The 22,392-nt window shown below is 45.7% G+C and overlaps 1 protein-coding gene across 5 annotated transcripts in view; it reads right to left on the reverse strand.

The window, feature by feature from the left end:
- Kiaa0319 (KIAA0319 ortholog) overlaps positions 1-22,392 on the reverse strand; it is a 72,499-nt gene that overhangs the window by 6,645 nt on the left and 43,462 nt on the right. For 3 of the 5 annotated variants that reach the window (XM_052728326.1, XM_052728328.1, XM_052728327.1), the window contains 7 exons: positions 20,888-21,026; positions 19,821-19,980; positions 12,938-13,080; positions 10,126-10,248; positions 7,972-8,062; positions 6,073-6,164; positions 1,276-3,875 (listed from right to left, as the gene is read on the reverse strand). In XM_052728326.1, the coding sequence (XP_052584286.1) occupies positions 3,697-3,875; positions 6,073-6,164; positions 7,972-8,062; positions 10,126-10,248; positions 12,938-13,080; positions 19,821-19,980; positions 20,888-21,026 (927 nt within the window). In that variant the 3' untranslated portion in view covers positions 1,276-3,696. Of the gene's footprint in view, positions 1-1,275; positions 3,876-6,072; positions 6,165-7,971; positions 8,063-10,125; positions 10,249-12,937; positions 13,081-19,820; positions 19,981-20,887; positions 21,027-22,392 lie in introns of those variants that run through there. The other 2 variants (XR_008215758.1, XM_052728329.1) reach the window with 2 other exon arrangements.

Genomic DNA, 22,392 nt, shown 5'->3' on the forward strand with positions numbered 1-22,392 from the left:
CCAGGTTGGCCCTGAACTCACAGAGATCTGCCTGCCTCTGCCTCTGCCTCTGCCTCTGCCTCCTCAAAGGAGTGCATTACTATACCTGGCTAAGTGTTTTAGTCTTTGCAGACGATTCCTATTACAATTTCCTTAAAACTTTGTAAGAGCAGCCATAGAATTCATACATAAATGAATAAATATGACCATGCTCCAAAAAACTGTTTGTAGACACAAATGTGAACTTTATATATAAGGCATGTGATCAAAACAGTTTATTTTTTTTTCAGCCATCTGAAACATAAAACACAGGGCTGGGAATGTAATTCAGTGGTAGAGTGTGTGCCTAGCATGTTCCAGAGAGACTCTTGGCTTCCACCCCCCAATACTAAGGAAGAAAAAGAAAAAAGATAACATATAAACCCATCCTTTTTTCAGTACGTGCAGCGTGAGAGAAGAGGTGTCAGTTTTCTGACCCAGCTTTGGGAAATCTCTCTACATGGAAGCATAAGGAAAATATATTTCTCCTTCAAAATAAACACTAGAGAAAATGTGAACACTTTTCTTTAGATCAGCACATGTATTTAATAGTATTACATGAGAATCTACACTTTATCAAAACGTGTGGAAAATAATACATTGAAAAGAATAAGATCAAGACTCGGAATCCATGGTAACCAGGTCACCATTTTCTTACTTCACTCAGTGTTTGTTTGCTTGAGACAGGTCTGTAGCCCCAGCTGGCCTTGAATACAGTATGTAGCCATGGATGGTGAACTTGAACTCTTGGTCTTACTGCCCCCACCTTCCAAGTGCTAGAGTCACACATGACTGCTGCCCCCTGCTCCATGTCTTTAAGGTGTTTAAATATGGGGGATGCTGGGGTTGGATCTTTGTCTAAAGCAGTAATTAGCTGCGCTCTCAGCCTCTGAGCCCTATAAAATGCCCTCTCCCATACTCCAGAGCAGCGGTTCTCAACCTGTGAGTCGACCTTTTCACAAGGGTCACGTATTAAACATCCTGCATATCATATATTCATTACAATTCATATCAGTAGCAAAATTACAGTTATGAAGTAGCAACAAAATTACTTTATGGTTGGGGGTCACCACATGAGAAACTGTTTTAAAGGGTCGAAGCATCAGGAAGGTTGAGAACCACTGGGCTAGAGACTCGCTCTTCTATTTGCTCATGGCTCTCAGAGTCCCTAGTTATAAACAGCACAAGGTGAATGCTGAGTGGCTAGGCTGCCCCCCTCTTTTGGTCCCCCAAAAACGAGTGGGTCACAAGACAGAATTCATTTTCCAGTAACCATTGTGATGTTTATTTCTGGTTTGCCATAGATTCAAGGTTCTTTGGTGGTTTATGGATCAGAGAGGCCAGGCTGAGACAGCCAAGGACGGGACCAGCACACACACGCTGCAAACCTCGAGGGCGGGGTGGTTCAGAGTGGGTTCCAGTGGAAGGGTCTAGGTCCACGTTCTCCCACCTTGTCTCTTGCTCTCTGACACACTCAAAGGTTTCTTCTTTGCCCCAGCAACAGAACTTTCCAGGCTCTGAATGGCTCACCAGGTTCTGCCCTCCAGCATGAAGGCTGGACTTATTCATACCTTGGAAAGCGAGTCTTGGCACTCGACTTCCAGATCCACTGCTGACTGTGACCCTGGGAAAAGCACTCATGCCCCACGGACCTCCAGTGAGTCTCTATGGCGTAGGAATGTCTCCTTTTGAGACTAATTGCAAAGGTCAACTAATTATGAGCGATGCGTACATTATGCATACTTGTGCACACATAAAGCAGGAGGTCTTCACAGGCTTCACTATTACGCTCTTTTGTTCTAACTTGGGCCACATTCTCTATGCCAGAAATGTCCAGTTCCCCACAAAAAGTAGCGTCACCCTGGTCTAAGGATAGGGAAGATTCTGTTCTTGAAACTAAATACTGCTGTTGAAAAAAAATCACTTTTCCTCTAACAATATAGATAACACTGAACTAGGATTTATAGGCATACACAAATAAATTACTTTTAAAGTAAAAGTACATTCCTACACATTTTAATTTGACCATTTCCCCAGTAAAGTATAATACAGTGGACTCTTAGTCATGGCTTTTTTTTTTTTTTTTTGAGCTTTCTATTACCTATAGTTCAGAAATAGAAGATTTCAGAAACAAATAATTACTAAAATTTATGTTGTGGTTCTAATTCTCCTGATTTTTTTTTTCTTCATTCTTTAACATCGGGTCTCATGTAGTCGAGGCTGTCACCAAACTTAGTGCATAGCCATGGCTAGCACTGAACTGCTCCTCCTCACTCTCCTTTCCCAGGTGCTGGGCTACAGCATTGGGCTCTTCTACTCTTTGAATGCCAAGGACATTGCCAAGGCTACCAACCTCGGGGCTGCGGGCAGCTGGGCCACTACCACAAGCCCATCAACATCTCAGGCTGCAATGAACTCTACTTCATTGCTCTGAGTGCCACTTTAGGGGAGGACATGGTTTAATTCCTTTTTGTGTGAAGAACTGAAGTAAGACTTAGTTCTTTACATTTTAGATATGGTTTTAAGATTTTATTTTATGTGCATGAATATTTTGCTTACATGTATGAACTCTGTACATTCCTGCTGCTGCTGCTGGAGGCCAGAAGAGGGCACTGGACCCCCCTGAAACTGGAGTTATGGACAGTTGTAAGCCACCATCTGAGTGCTAGGAACTGAACCACGGTCCTCTGCAAGAGCAATGAGTGGTCGTAGATAGAGCCATTTCTCCAGCGCCTTAAATACGTTTTAAAGCATCAACAGTGAACTTTCTGCCCAGTTACTTCTATGGAAAGTCTTTGTAGGCGCTCAGAGCATGATGACCACACTCCCCTCATGAAGAACGTATTTCAGAGTTTTGGAATATGTCCGCAGTCACTGAGTCCTTCTCCTTTTCTATGGCAGTGCTAAGGTACATACTCAGTAAAAGTCAAATGAATAAGCAGTCAGTTTTAATGTCCCCCAAGTGAGAGAAGCCCCACTGTGGTTTCTCTTTCGTAGAGAGAGAGAATGAGAAGAAATGAGATAGACAGAGAAAAGACTGTTAAAGGCTACCTTCAGCATTCAACCTGCAAGTCCTTACCTTCTCTCTGTCTCTACTGCCTCCTGTTCTTAGATCCTGATTCTTCCTTAACTCCTGAATTTCTAGCCTCGCCAGCAGTTGGCTGTATCACGAACATCGTGTCAACACAGGAAGCCCGCTGCACACAGGTGGCTCCCGCCTCTTATCTGAACTGCAAGCTGACCCTGCAGGCCCTCTGAGAAGCCACTTCTGGAAGGTTTTTCTTAAAGGCCGTCACAGCTTCTACAGAGAAATCAACCCTTCTTAACTTGTCCTTCCGACAGGGCTATAAATAAACAAGTGTTCGCCTTATTTCACCACGGACAATAAATATAATAAAGTGTCTACTACAGAGACACAAAACTGTTTTCAGCACACTCTGCAGGCATTTTTATGCGCCCTTTTCTCTATTAATGAGCATCAGTTGAATAAGCAGTGTTTTCTTTTGTTCTTGAAAATTCCAAGAACCCAGGTCTTTTAGTAAATATGTGGAGCACAGAGCAAGGCCCCTGGGAAGGGTTGATAATTGTGCTGTGCCCAGCAGGAGTCAGTTTTGTATTTTAACTCCCACTGTCTGGTACTGAGTCACAGGCCCAAGAGGTCCCCACACACACAGCCCATTATCTGTCCTTTGAGCAGTAACTGAAGGAATCGCCGCTTCTGGCAGAGCCATTCAGGGAACCCTTCAGGATCCCGCTCTCCATCCTCTCTCGGCTGAACAGTGTGTCCTGGTCGCTTTCAAACTCAGACTCTGACACCATCAGGCTAGAGTTGTGCTCGGTGCTCCGGTGCTTGATGCCTGGGGAGAAGCAGGGAGAACGTGAAGACAGGACCACTCCCCTCAGCTGTCCTTTTGGCTGCGTTCCTGCTCTCCGGGCCTTCAAAGCAGTCACCTACATGGCAGGTGGGTTGGCATGACAACGGCTTTGGGTGTTACCCTTGAACTTGACACCAGCTTCATGACCCCTGACAAGGCACCTAAACTCTTCCCATCTATTGGAAGGTGACAGAGCTCTCACCCACAGGTTTATGGTGAGGACGGAATGAAATTGCCCCTGTGAAGCCCTTCACCCAGCTTTTAGCACAAAGTGGGCACAGGACACATAACTGCCACAGTGGTCTTCGAAGTTTAACCCCACCAAGTATTTTTGATAGATGATTTGATTTCTGGGATTAAGATATGACCCCTAATATCAACCAACTGATAGTGTCTAACATGCAAGTATGAAGGTTTGGGGGGCATGCAGGGCCATGGCATGCATGTGGAGGCCAGGGGATACAGTGAGAGATGGTTCTCTCCAAATTCCACCAGGCATAGAACCTATGCTGTCAGGCTTGGAGATAATCACCTCTACCCACTGAGCCACCTCGCCAGCACTAATGCTTCAGAATTTTTCAAAGGAACTTACAGTGTCTAGCTAAGGAGTTAAAACATGGATCCTTGACATGATGGCTCAAAATATCTAAGAAATAAAACTCTTACATGAATCAAGAGGATACAAATGTCTCCTGAGAGCTGGGATTCATCCTGTGATGGTCCAAATAGGATGGATTTAAACTAAGAGGGATGTTGAGGTAGGAGAACAGGAGGAGGGCATAGAACATCTAGAAGCGTCCGGGAGAACTTACAGGGGAAAAAAGTGTGGAGCAAATGACAAGTAGGAAACAGGGAATGCTGTGGGATGTCGTTCTGTATGCTGTGAATATGTGTTTCTCTGATTGGTTGATAAGTAAAACGCTGATTGGCCAGTAGCCAGACCGGAAGTATAGGTGGGCAAGCAGACAAGGAGAATTCTGGGAAGAGGAAGGGCTGAATCAGGAGTTGCCAGCCAGACACAGAGGAAGCAAGATGACAAGGCAGAACTGAGAAAAGGTACCAAGTCATGTGGATAAACACAGATAAGAATTATGGCCTAATTTAAGTGCAAGAGCTAGTCAGTAATAAGATTGAGCTAATGGTTGAGCAGTTAAAATTAATATAAGCTTCTGAGTGGTTATTTTATAAGCGGGTCATGGGTAGGATGAGAGAACTCCCAAAAGTTGTCCTCTGACCTCCACACACCTGCTGCGGCATGTGTACATCTCTGCCCTGGAATAAATAAATAAGATGTAAGCCAGGCGGTGGTAGCACACACCTTTAATCCCAGCACTAGGGAGGCAGAGGCAGGTGGATCTCTGTGAGTTTAAGGCTAACCTGGTCTACAAAGCGAGTTCCAGGATAGCTATGACTGTTACACACAGAAACCCTGTCTCGAAAAAACAAATAAAAAATAAACAACAACAAAAACCCACAGAAAAAGAAAGAACTAAGTTACCTACAAACCCAGAATTAAGAAAACTCATAGAATCAGCACTGAGCAGCCTCAGAGGGGCAGAAAAAGCACATTAAGTAATAGTTAATATGTGAGCATCCAAAGGTTAACTGAAGTGGGTGGGAGGTGTCCTGAGCATAAGGGCCAATACACTTTGAGAAGACAATTTTCTGTAAACACCTCAGCTGATGGAGCTGATGGGAAATGGTTCTTTTTTAAAGGCTAGATGTCCTGCCGCTGCATCTCTGGCCATATATAAAGGGAACAGCAATCAGAGATAAGCCAAGGTGAAAGTGCATGGTGGGTCATATGACCCACCGCCCTCTAACCCAGCCTAGAAAAGAACCAGGCATGGGGGTCACCTCCATGGAGGAGAAGTCTTGGTCCTGGGGTCACTTGGCAGAGGCTCAGCCTTCAGTAAGTACTTGCAATCCCTCACCCATTACTGTCTCAGAGTACTTGTCAATTTTTCATTAACTTTCTAATAGAGATGCCATTAGCCTGCTCTCAGGCAGCCTGCCCCGCCCACAGGGCTGAGGGCCTTTGTCTTTCCTTGCAGACTCCCAGACTTGCTCTTCCAGCCTGATTGAACTGTTGATTCCACCTCAGTCTCCGTGTCACCCAGCTAAACGTTCTGGCCAATGCCTAGATAGGGTGTTCCAAAGTGTCAGGCAATTGTCTTACCGTATTTGGGCCTCAGTTCCATTCTCTCCTGTTCGTCCATATTGTCTAGGATGGTGTACTTGGTTTTCTTCCTTATCTTAGTCCTTTTCCGTCTGAAAGGAACAATGAAATGATCGACTCAAATGCTCAGAATCATGCCTGGGATCTTTCCCACCTAACTAAAGGGTTCACTTGAAACTCAGTCCCTTCAAGCAATGCTCAACACCTTTATACAGCCCAGGCAGCTTTTCCCCATGAGTAATGTCTCACTCAGAAAGATGTAGGTGAGCAAGATTCCCCAGATCAGTGCTGACCAAGAATGTTCAGAGAATGAAACCAGCACCCCGAGGGAGGGGCACGCAGAAGAAGTGATAAGACAGTGAAGCCCCACAGTTATCGTAGAAATAACTCCGTCTTTCATTTTTCCCATAAGATGTAAAAACTGGGCTGATCCTGTGTGTCTCATGCTAAGCTGCAAAGTATGACTCAAAAACACTTATTAAAACTACCCTAAACTCAGGAAGCAGAGACAGACAGATCTCCGTGAGTTTGAAGCCAGCTGGTCTACATAGAAAGTCCTAGAACCAGGGCAACATAGTGAGATGCTGTCTCAAAACAGACAGACAAACCACGACCCTAAGCATCAGTCAACTTGTTCTGATCAGATCATGTCACTAAGAGCAAGGGTTTCTTACTCTCACTTTAGTGCTTGCTAGATGGAGGCTTTGAGAATATTACTTAAGTCTTCTGTGTCCCATGCCCTCCCCTCCAGAAGATTCCCTTTCTCCTGGGGTTGCTGGGAGGGCCAAATACAACAGGACAGTTAGAGCTGTCACTATGAATCAAAACGGCAACTGTTCAGTAGATGTTCAAGGTCAGCACCGTTCACTTCCTGTACACAACCCTGAGATGTAGATGTGTAAAGCCACATTCAGTAGGGACCCTATCCCACATGGTTCTGGGGACTCAATGAGTTTGGGCCTCTTTCTAAGGTCTTAGCTCTTCTGCCATGCCCACTGCTGGGAATGCAGTCATAAGAAAATCTCAAATACATTAAGGGTAACTTATGGAAACAGCTATAGTTTTAGTATGCCGTTTTAAAAGCCCATCTTTAGACACATAGTGTTTCATATAGGAAAATGAGCCCACTACTCTCTTCTGAGGTCTAATGATATCTTTCCTCACAAATCTCCTCATGAGGGCTGAGCATGGGATTCTGGGAGATTCTGACAATAGGGCAGCCCAGGGCTTCTCAGAAGTCATCTCCTTTGGGGGAAAAATAAGAAGAAAAATCTAAAACAAAAGTCCCCTTGGGTGTGCCATTGCCTCTCTTCAATTTTAGGTGGACTAAAGGAGTCAGACTGATCTAATTGTTGCTTCATATAACCAAGTCTAAAAATCAGACCACACATTTCTAGAATGTTTTTCTCTGCTGAGACATGTAAGGCCACCTGGACACTGCTCTGGTGAACATGTGAGACAAACAGAGATTACTATTAGATTTGGGAGTGGGGATTTGGCTCAGGGGTTGAGTACCTACCTAGCACATGCAAGACACTAGGTTCAATTCATAGCAAGCGTGCGTGCATACACACACACACACACACACACACACACACATATATATATATATATATATATATATATATATATATATATAATTTGATATAGAATTATAGGCCTTGCTATGCTAGAAGGTGAGGGAGCATCAATGAGAAAAAGCTGCCTCCAATGTTGACCCATTTACTTAGATGCACATGCCTAGAAGTGGAAAGTGCCCATGAAGTCCAGTTTGTCTTAAAAACTGGCTGTCAGTTAGTCAGTTAAGGAGTGAGACAAGTCCAAGCAAACAAGCCTGAGGCTGTCCATCACCCCAGCGAAGGGTCTTCTTTTCTCACAAAGAACAAGCACATTAGGTACCTCCTGCAGCAGCAGATGCACAACCAAGTCACAGCTCCAGTTAGCACTGTCAGGATCAATGCCAGCGCTGCCACGTAGAACACACTCCACTCTGCAAAACGAGAAGGCCAGAGGTAAGTGATAAGCACATTTGTGCAACGGTAAACCGTTTGCTAATCGGCTTTGTTCTGACGACTCCCAGTGAGTCTGTCTGAGCAGAGGCCAGTGGTGTGCTGGGACCACTATGTGGGGCAGGCAACAGAGCCTAGCCAGGTGCCATGCAAATCAGAACAACAGACTAATGGCTGTGTCTATTTGGTTGAGGGACCTCGTGAGGTACATAACTCAGGGACCTCAGGCACATAGTTGAGGCTAACTTGAGAACAGGAAATTCAAAGTAACTGAAGTGAAACAGTGAAGCAACCATGCATCCTATATATAAATATATGAAATATTAAAATGCTCATTCCAGAATCCCAATAAAATCCCATAAAAAATCTGTATGGTATTTTCCCCCTTCTTCTTCATCTTCCTCCTCCTCCTCCTCCTCCTCCTCCTCCTCATTCTCCTCCTCCTCTTTATCTTCTCATGTAATCCAAGCTGGTTTTGAATTCACTACATAGCCAAGGATGGTCTTGAACTTCTGACTCTCCTCCTCTACATCCCCAATGCTGGGATTATGGATGTGCACCCAACACCTGATTTTATGTGGTGCTGGACAGAGAGATTTGGGCGTTCTAGGCAAGCACTCTGCCTCCTAAGCTATGGCCCCAGACCCATGGCTCAGTCTTCATAAAGCAAGTCAAGGATCTGGATGTCTGCCTGTGGCTTGAAGATATCAGGGCCAGAGGTCAATTTGGGAACTACTCCTCATTCCTTCTACATCCTAAGCTTAGAAGTAATAACTTAGGGGCAAAAATGCCAGTGGGTGCCCAAGATGGTGTGGTGGCATATGCTTTTAATCCCAGCACTTGGAAAGCAGAGGCAGGCAGATCTCTGAGTTTGAGGCCAGCCTGGTCAACATAAAGAGTTTCAGGACAGCAAGGACAACATAGAGAGACCCTGTCTCAAAAAAAAAAATCAAACAAACAAACAAATCACCAATGGGACAGGGACTCAAGCTTAACCTGATTGAATGTCATGCCATCTCCCTAGAATAGTGGCCTGAAGCTGGCTCATTTCTGACGTTTGTGGAGAGTTAAAGAACACAACATAGCAGCCAGCTCTTAACAGTTTCTGCCATTTATGTCCATCTGGATCCCTAGGATGACAAGTTTACTCTTAAGAATACACTACCATTAAAATAGAGTTTTCTGGCTGAATATGGTGACTTAGATATGTAATCCCAGCACACAGAATGATTAGGAGTTCAAGGTCATCTTCTGCTGTGTAGAGAATTCAGAGTCAAATCAGTCTATATGAGACCCTGTCTCAAAAAAACCAAAGCAACTATATATATATAAAGTGTATATATAGATATATATCATATATAGCTATACATAAAATAGTTATATATAGATATATATAAAATATATAGTTATATAGAGATATATATTTTGTTTTGGATTTTTGTATTCATTTATTATATGCATTAATTATATATAGTTTATATTTTGTTTATGTATATATATATATACTATAAGTGTGAGAGAGAGAGAGAGTGTGTGTGTGTGCATGTGTGATTTTTCTCTCCAAAGAGACTGACGGGCACCAGCCTGGGCTGTGAGGCAAGATTGTGATTCCTGTGGCTGGTTCCTGCTTGGGCTGACTCCTAGCAGTGTGGGCCACATTTCCCATTTTGTATTATCCCAGTAGGGGGTGTGCTATCATAAGGTCCCAACATCCTAAGCCACGTGAGGTACAGTCTGGGGGAAAAGTCTCAGAGCAGTTGCTTCGTAGCACTGCCCGTCACAGAGAGCAGAAGTGCCCTGCCAAATCTATCTCCCAGGAGGTTTTGCAGATAAGTCTCAGGAGACAGACTGGGCCAAGGTTTTAATGTACAACCAAGTGAGCTGGTTTACTTGGCTTCAGGTAAGAATGAGGTTGGATGGTTCTGGATGCTAAGCCAGGAAGGGATGAGTGTCTTCAAGAACCATACCAGAAGCCACCATTGCACACACACACACACATGCACGCACACGCACACACACACACACGCACACACACTACACTCACCACAGTTGCTCTCGCCATCCCACATATAACGCTGTATGAGGTTCTCCATCCACAGCTGGGAGCAAATGCAGCGTTTTGTGATGGGGTCACAGTGGCCATGACCTGAACACTTGAGAAGGCATCCTAGAAAAGAGGTGCAGAGATAAGGTTACCACGGACAAAAGGCGGTCCCCAATTTTCCACTTTCATAGTAGTGAATGGGTGAATTAAAAATCTCTTAAGAAGTTGAGCATGGGCTGTGTGCCTTTGATCCCTGCATTCAGGAGGCAGAGGCAGGTGGATCTCTGAGTTCAAAGCCAGCCTGGTGTAGTAGTTTGAAAGAAAATGTCCCCCTAAAGGGAGTGGCACTATTAGGAGGTAGGGCCTTGTTGGAGTAGGTGTAGTCTTGTTGGAGGAAGTGTGTCACTGTGGAGGTAGGCTTTAAGATCTTATATATGCTCAAGCCATAGCCAGTGTCTCAGATCACTTCTTGTTGCCTCAGTCAAGATGTAAGAACTCTCAGCTCCTTCTCCAGTACAATGCCTGCCTGCACACTGTCATAGTCCCAGCCGCCATGCTCCCTGCCATGACAATAATGGACTAAACCTCTGAACTGTAAAGTGAGCCACCTCAATTGAATGTTTTCCTTTGTAAGAGTTGCTGTGGTCGTGGTGTCTCTTCATAGCAATAGAAACCCTAACTAAGACACCTGGTCTACAAAGCGAGTTCCAGGACAGCCAGGGGTACACAGAGAAGCCCTGTTTTGAGAAAACAAAACAAAACAAATCTCTTATGAGCCAAGCATGATAGCATACACCTAAAATCAGCACTCAGGAGGCTGAAGCAGGAAGATTGCAACAGGTTTGAAGTCAGCCTCCACTACACAGCAATGACCAGGCCAGCCTCCACTACACAGCAATGACCAGGCCAGCCTCCGCTACACAGCAATGACCAGGCCAGCCTCCGCTACACAGCAATGACCAGGCCAGTCTCCGCTATACAGCAATGTCCAGGCCAGCCAGGACAACATGGAAGACCTGTCTCAACCCTCATCACCACCACAGCAGTAGCAAACATTCTCATCATCTAAGAGCTCATCAGGAAGCAAATTTAGGGAAAAGCCAATCCATCTCATAGGAAGAGCCTTACCATTTACTAAAATAATAACCTCTAAGAGCACGTGCAAAGGGAACAATTGGGAGTGCAGGTGGTTTGTCTTTACTGTAACATCATTTAAAACCATTCCTACAGCCGGACAGTGGTGGCGCACGCCTTTTAATCCCAGCACTCGGGAGGCAGAGCCAGGTGGATCTCTGTGAGTTTGAGGCCAGCCTGGGCTACCAAGTGAGTTCCAGGAAAGGCGCAAAGCTGCACAGGGAAACCCTGTCTCGCAAAAAAGAAAAAAAATCATTCCTACAGTGGGGCGGTGGTGGCACACACTTTCAATCCCAGCACTCAGGTGGTAAAGCCAGGTAGATCTCTCTGTGAGTTCGAGGCCAGCCTGGTCTACACAGCGAGGTCCAGGACAGGAACCAAAACTACACAGAGAAACCCTGTCTCAAAAAAAAAAATCATTCATAGATGAGGAATTGTATGATTACAGAACACATCCGGGGAGGAAAACCAGGCAGCCATAACTGTCTTATGGGAAAGAAATTCTAAAGGATTTGGGGAAATAATAATGGTATGACTTAAAGTTTAAAGACACATTACAAGAGCTATGATGTAACTCAGTGGTAGAGCACTCTGCCTAATGGGTGTAATACACCAGATTGAGTCCCCAGCAACACACAGATACACACTCACACACACAGCATACTAAAACATCAAATCATCTTGATTGCATTATATTTCCTAAAGAAATACACGGGAATAGCAACAAAAGTTATATTTGGTCCATGGGAATTCTAAACTCTACAAACTAGAGGATTGTTTTCTTCTTTGACCCTTTCAGGATAGTTCAATTTTTCTAAAATAAATAAATCACTGCCTTGGGATCTTAGAAAAACAAAAGATTCTACTTTGAAAAAAATCAAGTTACCAAGTTACTCCGTGTTATGAATGAGAAAGTCAATTACAACTAACACATATCTGAAACAAAGTAAATTTGTGCAAACATCATCATATCCTGGGAACTTGAGGTGACTACTCCATTAACATTTGCTCGTGAGATGAGGACGGGGACCATGGAACTACCAATCAGTTTGGTATCTTAAAGGGACAAGCAGAGCTAAGAAACGTAGTGACCACTGGAAGACACGTATAAGCTATCTTAAAGTGACGGGAGAAATTATTGAAACCATGATGTATGACACCACTGTTCTCCGGTTTCTTTCCAAGACAGGAGTAGTTGGCAAATGTGTCACAGAAAACCTACTGGAGATATAAATGTAGAGTCCCTGGGGGGCAGGGGCAGGGGGAGGGGGAGGAAAACACCTGTATAAGATACCATTCTTGTTTCTGGGACCAAATTCCTGAATTTAAAGGGGAAGGGCAACAGTTCCACTGCTCAGAGAAGGCATGGCCAGGAGATGCGAGGCAGCTGGTCACACTGATCTACAGTCAGGAAGCAGGGGGAGTAGATGGCGGTGGGGTGAATGGCTAGGAAACCCCAAGAGCTTCCCACAGGGGTCCACCTCCTTCAGCAAAGCTCCAACTCCTAAGTGTTCCATAATCTTCCAAACAGTGTTCAAAGATACTGTGGGGGACATTTTGCATTCAACCACAACAGTGTCCATGTTGTGCCTATAAAACTCCAGTAACTGGCAAGTCTGTTTTGTTTGTTTGTTTGTTTGTTTTGTTTTTAATTAGAATATTTCCATGGGAGACATACCTGCTGTGTCTATCCTCAAGACCTTGAAAAGTAAGAAGGTTGCCTTCTCCTTTGAAAGCCGCCTGTGCAGATTCCGGACCACATCAGCAGCTCTGAAAACCTTGAAAGGTGGCCCACTCTGTACATAAAATACAATCACAGTGCTGTAGAAGAGACAATGAGAGGACGGTCACATGATCAGACAGTGGCCGGCACAATGTACCAACTCAGCCATCTGACCTGCGCAGTTAGGAAGGGAGACCACTACAGCTCTGTAGCTAGTTCATTCACTTAGCATTTTTTCACTAGCATTTTTTTTACTGTTGCGTGCATCATGATTCATTTTATGGCCAAATAATACTCCATTATATGTATGTATATCTCTTTGTGTGTGTATAAATAATTTGTATAATTTGTTTGTAGTTGGGTGTACATGTGGAGGTCAAAGGTCAACTTTGGATGTCATTTCTCAGAAGCCATCCAACTTGTTTTATGAAACGGGATCTTTTTTTTTTTCTGTCTCTGTGTAGCTCTGGCTGTCCTGAAACACACTCTAAAGATTAGGCTGCCCTCGAACTCAGAGATCTGCCTGTGTCTGCCTCCTGAGTGCTAGGATTAAAGGCGTGCACCACCACTGCCTGGCTAACAGGGTCTTTCTTTGAAGAAAAAAAAAAAAGGATTTACTTGTTCATTTATGCATTTATTTTACGTGTGTGGCAACATGTGTATCTGTGTACTACTTGTGTACCTGGTGCCTAAAGAAGCCCGAAGAGGGCATCAGAATCCCTAGGACTGGAACTACAGAGAGCTGTGAGATGCCATATGGGTGCTGGGAAGCAAACCCAGTGAAAGGATGATAAACAGCGCTGGTGGCGGCACTGGTTACCGGCAGCGGAAAGGTCACATGAGCCTCGGTTATGACTGCCTAGTCACAGAGAGCTTTATTAGGAGGAAGAGGGGGGTGGGGTACAAGAGAACCAGGCCTGGGAAGGAGCATGTGCAGAGGGCAGAGAGAAAGATGGTGGGGAAGAGACAGAGCAGAGAGAGAGGGTGGGGTCTGCAACCGGCTCTTAAGGTGCAGATTGTGTGACCAGCCGGCCGTACTTAGTCACCAGCGCGCACTGATGACGCAGGACCCTGAAGTACGCATGTGCAATCATGTAGCTGGAGTGAGGGCAGAATTCTAACACCCAAGTCTTCTGAAAGGCAGCCAGTGCTCTTAACTCCTGAGCCATCTCGACAGACCCCGTGACAGGTTCTTTCACTGGAGCCCTGGGCCTCGTTGATCAAGCTGGATGCTCACTGGATGGCCAGTGAGCCCCAAAGACCCCCACCCCACCCCTCCCCATCCTCCGATTCCCTGGGCTGGGATTACAAGCATGCACCCCCATAGTAGATTGAATGAGAGTGCCCTGCATAGGCTCGCATATTTGAGCACAGTGATCCGGTTGGTAGTGCTGTTTGGGGATTGTGGGTGGTTCAGTCTTGCTGAAGGAAGTGCATCACTGAGAAGAGGCTGTGAAGTCCATAGCCTACTCCGCTCGGGTCACTCCCGCTTTATGTTTGTGGCCAAAGATGTGACTCCTCAGCTTCCTGCTCCCTCCATCATGCCTGCTGCTCGCTGCCATACCTCTGACATGATGGACTCTTATCTCTCGAGAACTGTAAGCCCCAAATAGACCTTTTCTTCCAGAAATTGCTCTTTTGGTCATGGTATTTCACCACAACAACAGGAAAGCTACTACTACAGCCACTACCGTGTCCAGTTTTTCCCCCTTACATTTATTTGCGTTGGAGAGTGGTGCACACATGCCACAGTCCATGCGTGGAGGTCAGAGGACGGTTCTCTCCTTCCACCCTGAGGGTCCAGGGATTAAACTCAGGTCACCAGGCCCGTAGCAGGTGTCTTTACTTGCTGAGCCATTTCGCTGGCTGGCCCCTTGTCCAGACTTTTACCTGAGTTCTGGGGATCAAGCTCAGGTCTTTATGCTTGCGTGGCAAAAGCATTAGCAATGTAGCTCTGTCCCCCGTCCCCATAGGTCACTTCTATCCACTGGTGGACGACATTTAGGTCGTTTACACTCCGGCAGTCATGAATCTATGCTGTGACTGCCCACAGATACTGTCTTATGTGGATGTAAGTTTTTTATCCCCCTCAATAATGGTCTAGGTAACTAATTCTATAACTGCGTTTTTTCACAGTGGCTGTTTGTTCCACTTGACATCTGTACCAGCAACACACAGTGCTCCAAACAGTGGCCACAATTACAGCCATCCCATAGGTGGGCAATGAACAGGGTTTTTTCTTTAAGGTTGATTTATTATGTATACAGTGTTCTGCCTACATGCCACAAGAGGGCATCAGATCTCATTACAGATGGTTGTGAGCTACCATGTGGGTGCTGGGAATTCAACTCAGGTCCTCTGGAAGAACAGTCAGTGCTCTTAACCTCTGAGCCATCTCTCCAGCCTGTGAACAGGTTTTAAAAGAGTAGTGTGTGTGTGTGTGTGTGTGTGTGTGTGTGTGTGTGTGTGTGTGTGTGTCTGTCTGTCTGTCTGTCTGTCTGTCTTTCTGTGTCTATATACACCTAGGCACACACGTACATGTGCTGTGGTATACACATATGGAGATCAGAGGACAACTTATGAGAGTTGATTCTCTCCGTCCACCATGTGAGCCCTGATGATTGCACTCAAGTCTTCTAGCTTGGCAGCAGGAAGCCCCACCTTGCTAAGCCATCTTCCAGCCTTATGAGTTGTTGTTGTTTTGTTTTTGTTTTTGTTTTTTTTTCCTGGAGCTGAGGACCAAACCCAGGGCCTTGTGCTTGCTAGGCAAGCGCTCTACCACTGAGCTAAATCCCCAACCCATGAGTGGTTTTACTTGGCATTCCCTTAAACACTATGGATGGTGAGCATCTTTTCATGTGCTGACCGGCACACAGACCTCTTCTCTAGAGAAATGCCAGCTGAGACCTGTGTGAGTTTCCCAGGACTGATGCAAACAAGTCTACAGCTTAGTCACTGAAAACAACAGCAATCTCCCGTCTCTAGGTTCTGGACAGCCAAAGCCTCAAATCAAAGTGTTGGCAGGATCACGCTCTCTGGTGCTCTGTGGACAGGTGTGTTCCAGACCTTTCTCTCCACTTCCCTGGCATTTCTTGCATTGAGCTTTGTAGATGCATCATTACCACCTGTGTCCCTTTATGACCTGGTGTTCTATTCATGTGCCTCCCTGTACATCTCTCACCCGTGTGTGTGTGAGCGTGTGCAGGTGTGTGTTCACAGGTATGTGTTCGCAGGTGTGCACATGCATGTTGAGGCCAGAGATGATCTCAGCACCAGCTTAAACACTCTCTTGTCCTTAGATTCCCTCTACCTAGTGAATTAGTCTGTTAGCTTTAAATTCAATTTCACTCAAGTTTTTAGGGCATGGGCAGAATTAAACTAGATTCTTAGAAAAATATCACTTGAATGGGCCCTACCCCAGGGCCTGATAGATTCCTTGCTTTCTACTGAAACCTCCAACAGTCAGGCATCTGTCTGTCCACTATCCACACTTCTTTCAGCATTCTTGTCTCCTAAGTTTTGCTTACAGCCTTCTAGAGCTTTTCTACCCCAAACTTGCAAATTGTTCCAAATTTCTACATATTCTTTCCAAAAACAAGTTCCAAACGCCTGTGAATCACATGGTCAGGTTTATCACAGCATTGACCCTACTCCTGGTACCGATTTTCTGTCTAGGTTCCTTTTCCTATTGCCATGGCAAAGGGGGAATGGGTTTGTTTGAGCTTATGGTTTGAGGAACCTGGTAGCAAGAAGGCAGCTGGTCATGCTGCATCCAGTCAGAAAGCAGAAAATGATGAACACTTATGTTCAGTTCATTTTTTCCTTTTTATGCAGGCCAGGATCCTCTGCCCAAGGCATGGTGCTACCCATAGTGCATGGCTCTTCCCATCTCAATAAACCTAATCAAAACAATCCTTCAACAGGCACATCCAGAGGGTCGTCACCTAGCTGATTTTTTAGATCAAATTGACCAGTGAGATTAACAGTCACGGCTTGTAATAGCTCAGTGTCTGGTACAAACTCTTTCCAATAGTCCTGGCCAAGGCTACGCCTGCAGGAGCCAGAGAAATCAAATGTTACATTTGTGTAGTTGTCTCGAGGCATCTGTGCAGAGTGTAAGACGGCTAGTGGCATGTAAGTATGTAAGTGTAGTCCAGACAACTGTCTGACCGATTGCCCTTCAGCCCGAGACAGCCAAGGCAGGAAGAGAGAGTTCTACAGTGTCCAAATAGGGAGTCAGATGGTCCCACCCCTCACATTTTTATCTAGAGAAAGTTGAGCACCAGGAGGAGTGCATATAGCAAGGACTTCAGAATTTACCATTAAATTAATTAAATGTTAACATCATGGTTTTAACAGTGTTTAACACCTGCTCAGTGCCCCAGAGAAGGGTGAGTCCCCCTTATCTGTCTAAGCCCAAAAGTGTTTTCATCATAAAAGGATTCTGGACTTTGTCAAAATCTCTCTCCATAATTACTGACATGACTACATGGGTCATTCTTTTATTTTTAAGATTTTATTTTTATTTTTAATTATGTGGATATGTGATCTCTCTCTCTCTCTCTCTCTCTCTCTCTCTCTCTCTCTCTCTCTCTCTGTGTGTGTGTGTGTGTGTGTGTGTGTGTGTGTGTGTGTGTATGTACACATGAATGCAAGTTCCCATGGAGACCAGAAGAGGCCTTTGGCTCCTCTAGACTGGAGTTATAAGAGGCTGTAAGCCGCCCACTATGGGCAGTGGGACAAGCTGGTTCCCTGGAAGGGTAGTCTCTATTCTTAATTGCTGAGCAATCTCAATGGTGGAACCCTTACTCGCAAGGCCCTGGGTCCCATCTGCAGCACTATAATTAGTTAACTAGAATATGTTTTCATTAGTCACTTTTCTAAATAAATTTCAGTTCTTTGGAAAACTAACCCAGACAGACAAGCCAACAATAGCTACAAAATGCACTTCCTGGAAATGGTGGGTTTTGATCATCCCATTCTTTCTATTCTCCTGCCCTGTGCTGGCGCTGGTTTGGTAAGCTTTAAAAATAAAACTCAATTAAATACAGGAAATTTGGGAGAACGAAAGGCTGAGTAAACCCCTTAAAGACAGTGACTGGTACTGAGCAGTCTCTTCACACAGAGGAGTGTCTGCACAAGACACCTTCCTCACAAGCCCCAGGCTATCTGCAGGCCCTTCAGAAACAGCAGAACAAAGCCTCATCTCCTGTGAAGTTCCCCAACTCTCTCATTATGAACACTCTCAGTCCACCAACCTTTACCAGGACCTGAGGGAGGGGCCTAGAATGACTTGTTCTTACTCTTCTCTTTAAGGATAACAACAGAAGAATATGAGTGTGATTAAAAAAAAAAATGAACAAGAAGGCAAACAAGACAAAAGATGACCTGGGAGAGAGCAGAGGAGGCCTGCAGCAAATCTGACTGCCGAGTGAGGCCCAGCGCTGGGTAAGTACTCATCTCTGACTCCTGAGCGAGGCCCAGCGCTGGGTAAGTACTCATCTCTGACTCCCGAGTGAGGCCCAGCGCTGGGTAAGTACTCATCTCTGACTCCCGAGTGAGACCCAGTGCTGGGTAAGTACTCATCTCTGACTCCTGAGCGAGGCCCAGTGCTGGGTAGGTATAATGAGCATGGTAAAAAAAAAAAAAAAGTGCCTTTTAGACATCTGAAAATAGCTTAGTCAGGAACCCCACTACACCCAAGGCTGCACTGTAAGACCCTCACTCTATTTTCTAAGATATAGATAGACCCAGGCCAGTTTCAAGCTCCCAGAAACGACGGCACCAGCCCCAGGAACTTAAAAGTACAGCCATCTGGTAGCAACTAATTAACAAAAGAGTGCCCCAAATCCTGGACAAAAGCCAGGCCATTTGGCGGTGACTGATTAACCACGGGATGCCCCAGCGCTGGAGATGGCACTTCTCAACTCCGGAGACGGGCTGTAAAAGTTCTAACAGAACAAACGGACAAACTAAAATAAGGTAACACGGAGGCCCGGGAAGATTTAGCCGATTAGAATTGGACCCGTACTAACGCCCCCACGACCTGGAGGGACTCGTGGTTTTCGCCTTTAAAAAGCCAGCCTCACCGAGAAAGAGCAACTCCTCCCCCTGCCTCGCTGCGCTGTGACGAGTGAGTGCTTGAGACGAGCTCCCTGTCGCGCAACTTGTAACAGAAATAAACCTTGCTTTTGCATTCTGGACATCCTTGGTCTTTGGTGGTCTCTCTGGTGGTGGTTTTGACATAACAGCACCAGAACCCAGTGACATTACTCACTCAAGATAACCCCGTGACACCCACTGGATGGTATATAAGCAGAGACCAAGAGCAATGCTGCACACCTGGAGAGACGCCACCTTGGTCTGCCCTGGATCTGGAGAATCTCCCGCAGGATCCTGACACTCAAATCATCAGAAGCTTCTGTTAGAGACTGGACTAAGATATACAGCTAAGATATATCACATAGATGAGCAGCCTTGGGGAGACAGGCTTAGGAATGTAGTTAGGAGCCTAGAGTGTGAACCTTATGTGATGACCCTCAACATAATAAAATGTAACTTTTGTTATACCAACTATGCGTATCTACCTTCTTGCTTAAGACAGTAGTTCTTGCTGGATGGTGGTGGCACACGCCTTTAATCCCAGCACTTGGGAGGCAGAGCCAGGTGGATCTCTGTGAGTTTGAGGCTAGCCTGGTCTACAGAGTGAGATCCAGGACAGGCACCAAAACTACATGGAGAAACCCTGTCTTGAAAAACCTAAAAAAAAAAAAAAAAAAAGACAGTAGTTATCATAGCTGACCTCTGGGTACCATGTGCTGAGCATGCAGCTCCATACCTGACATCCGTGTGGGCCTGGATCTTGAGCACCTTCACGTCTGAGTCTAGCACATTCAGAAGCATAGCCAGCTGCCTCACTAGGGTTTCCTTCTGCTGCTCGGTCAGCTGCTCAACACCAACCTGCAGGATCAGCTCCACCAGGCCATCCTTCTTGGGGTCTGAGGAGAGAGAAGACACAGGATTTTCACCACGAGATCACAGGCTTGGTAAGGCAAGGAGCAGGGTCTGTAGAAGGGTTCAAAGCCAGACTGGGCATGTGGCTCAGGAGAGGGGTGCTGGCCCAGTACCCACAGATTGTGGGTTCCATGTCCAGCACAGAAAAAGTAGGTCAAAATAAACAAATACAAGTGTGAAAGAACCCTTGTCTATCTTTTATACCTAGTTTTAGGACTCAGATCATTCTAAAACAGCAGAGAGGTGGGAGTGTAGCACGCACCTACAGTACCAGCACTTGGGGCTGTGGGGGCAAGAGGACCAGGAGTTCAAAGTCATCCTTCCTGCACAGTGAGTTTGAGGCCAACCAGGGACACATGAGACCCTGCCTAAAAAGAGAGCTGAGCTGGGCGGTGGTGGCGCACGCCTTTAATCCCAGCACTCGCGAGGCAGATCTCTGTGAGTTCGAGGTCAGCCTGGTCTACAGAGTGAGATCCAGGACAGGCACCAAAACTACACAGAGAAAGTCTGTCTCAAAAAAAACCAAAGAGAGAGGCGGGGGGGTATCGGGGGTAAGAAGGGTGAACACTGCAGAAACCAATAAATTTTCCAAATTTATTCCACTTTGTTATCTAGTAGTTTTTCTCTCAAAAGATAATCAACTATACCCGTGGACTACATTGAAACTCTGGCACCTCCCACGCTTCCTGCTCATGGGCACTACCCAGTCCAGTTTACACTCAGCAGCATCACTATGCCCCCCTCACCGAGGCGGCCCTCCCTCGGCCTGACCATGTTTACTTCATTTTAAATCGGGAAAGCAAAATCTTCCTGCCAGAGGGTGGGACCGGCCAAGGGCAGAAGCGAGATACAGAGGCCCTCCCGCCCCGGTGACCTGGGCTCCGAACACACCTGGTAGCACCTCCACTGTGGCTGTGTCCGAGTCCGAGGCCCCCTGACCATCAGTGACTCGCAGGTGAAAAGTGTAGACTCCTTCCACCAGATTGGTGAGCTGCAGAGCCGCCAGGCTGTCAGAGCCTCCGAGGACATCCTGAGGAGGGAAGGGATCCACAGGGCAGCTGTCAGGCTCGTGCCCAGTCTCTGAACCTCTTCAGAGCGCAGAGCTCTGAGTTCTTGTTTTCAGATGTGTAGGACTTATATGGCTGGGGGGAGCGGGAAGCGGGGGGAAGGGGAAGGAGGGAGGTTTTGAATCTTCAGCTCCTCCTTATGTGGAACTCCAGTGGGTACACGGACCAAACAAGATTAGGTAAACAACTTTCCAGGCCAAATGATTAATTAACAGAGGGCGAGAGCTTAGGTTGAAAGCTCCAGGACAAAGCATGGAGTTTTATGGTCTTATTGTTTAATATAGTTTTATAATGCTCTCACTGCATGTCCCCTCATAGCATATTATATCCACCTTCTCAAGTGACCCCAGAGCCTTGGTGGACAGATCACTCATTCTACAGGCCCATAGCTCCAAAGAGTGGGAGAGAAATCTTCTGGAATCTTTTGTCTGTACTTTTTGACCAGAATGGATGGCAATGAAAAATTAGGAATCTGAACTGAAAAACACTGAAAAGCATTTAGAAGCTAATCTACTATCTAGCTAGATAGAATTCATTCTAGAAGTACATTAGAATGTACAAGGCATTTTCAGTCCCTTCCCTGTGACTGCACCTTTGGTATATCCACAAGAGTGCTTTTGTAGATCTCAAGTCCTTAGCAATGGAGAAAAGGAAGATGTATGGAAATTTACAGTCTAAGTGGCAAAGTGATCCAGCGGCTTCCAAAAGCTAAAAATCTGGGTTTGTTTGGTGTGACACTGAGCTCTTTGGCCTTGGCCAAGTCATGTTCCATCTCTATATTTTACTCTCTGCCCCTCTGAAGTGCAAATGGAAATCCCCATGCATCTGATATACCTGATACATGGAGGAAGAAAACCCAAATAGGAAGTTGAGGAGGAGAAGGGCCCCACTGCAAAGCTTGGCTTCCATGTCCCTCATGGTGCCCAACCTTCTGATACTGTAACGTAATGTTGTCATCTACAAATGTATTGGGCTGAATCCACAGCTGTTCTAGGACACAAGAGGCCTGAGCACCATGGGTGGGACACACCTGCATGGATTGCTATCCTACCCAAAATCAGATCAGGAAAAGGACTTTACTTAAACCTAATGACAGCCTCCTGTCTCCAGCTCTCAGAATATTCAAACCCAGAGGACCATGAATCTAATCAGGGAGATGGTATGGTAAGAGAGAAGTCATATGTTCAAGTCCTAGTCTGCAACTAAGTTCTAAGTTAGAATTTAGAAGGAGGTAATTAGAGTTGAATGAGGTTATAGGGGTGGGGCCTCACCCCCAGGATTGATGTCCTTATAAAAGAAACATGAGAGCAGTTCCCCCACCCCTTTCCT

The sequence above is a fragment of the Peromyscus californicus genome, unplaced genomic scaffold (assembly GCF_007827085.1).
Source record: "Peromyscus californicus insignis strain IS unplaced genomic scaffold, ASM782708v3 Scaffold_8__1_contigs__length_139910024, whole genome shotgun sequence".
Classification (NCBI taxonomy): Eukaryota; Metazoa; Chordata; class Mammalia; order Rodentia; family Cricetidae; genus Peromyscus; species Peromyscus californicus.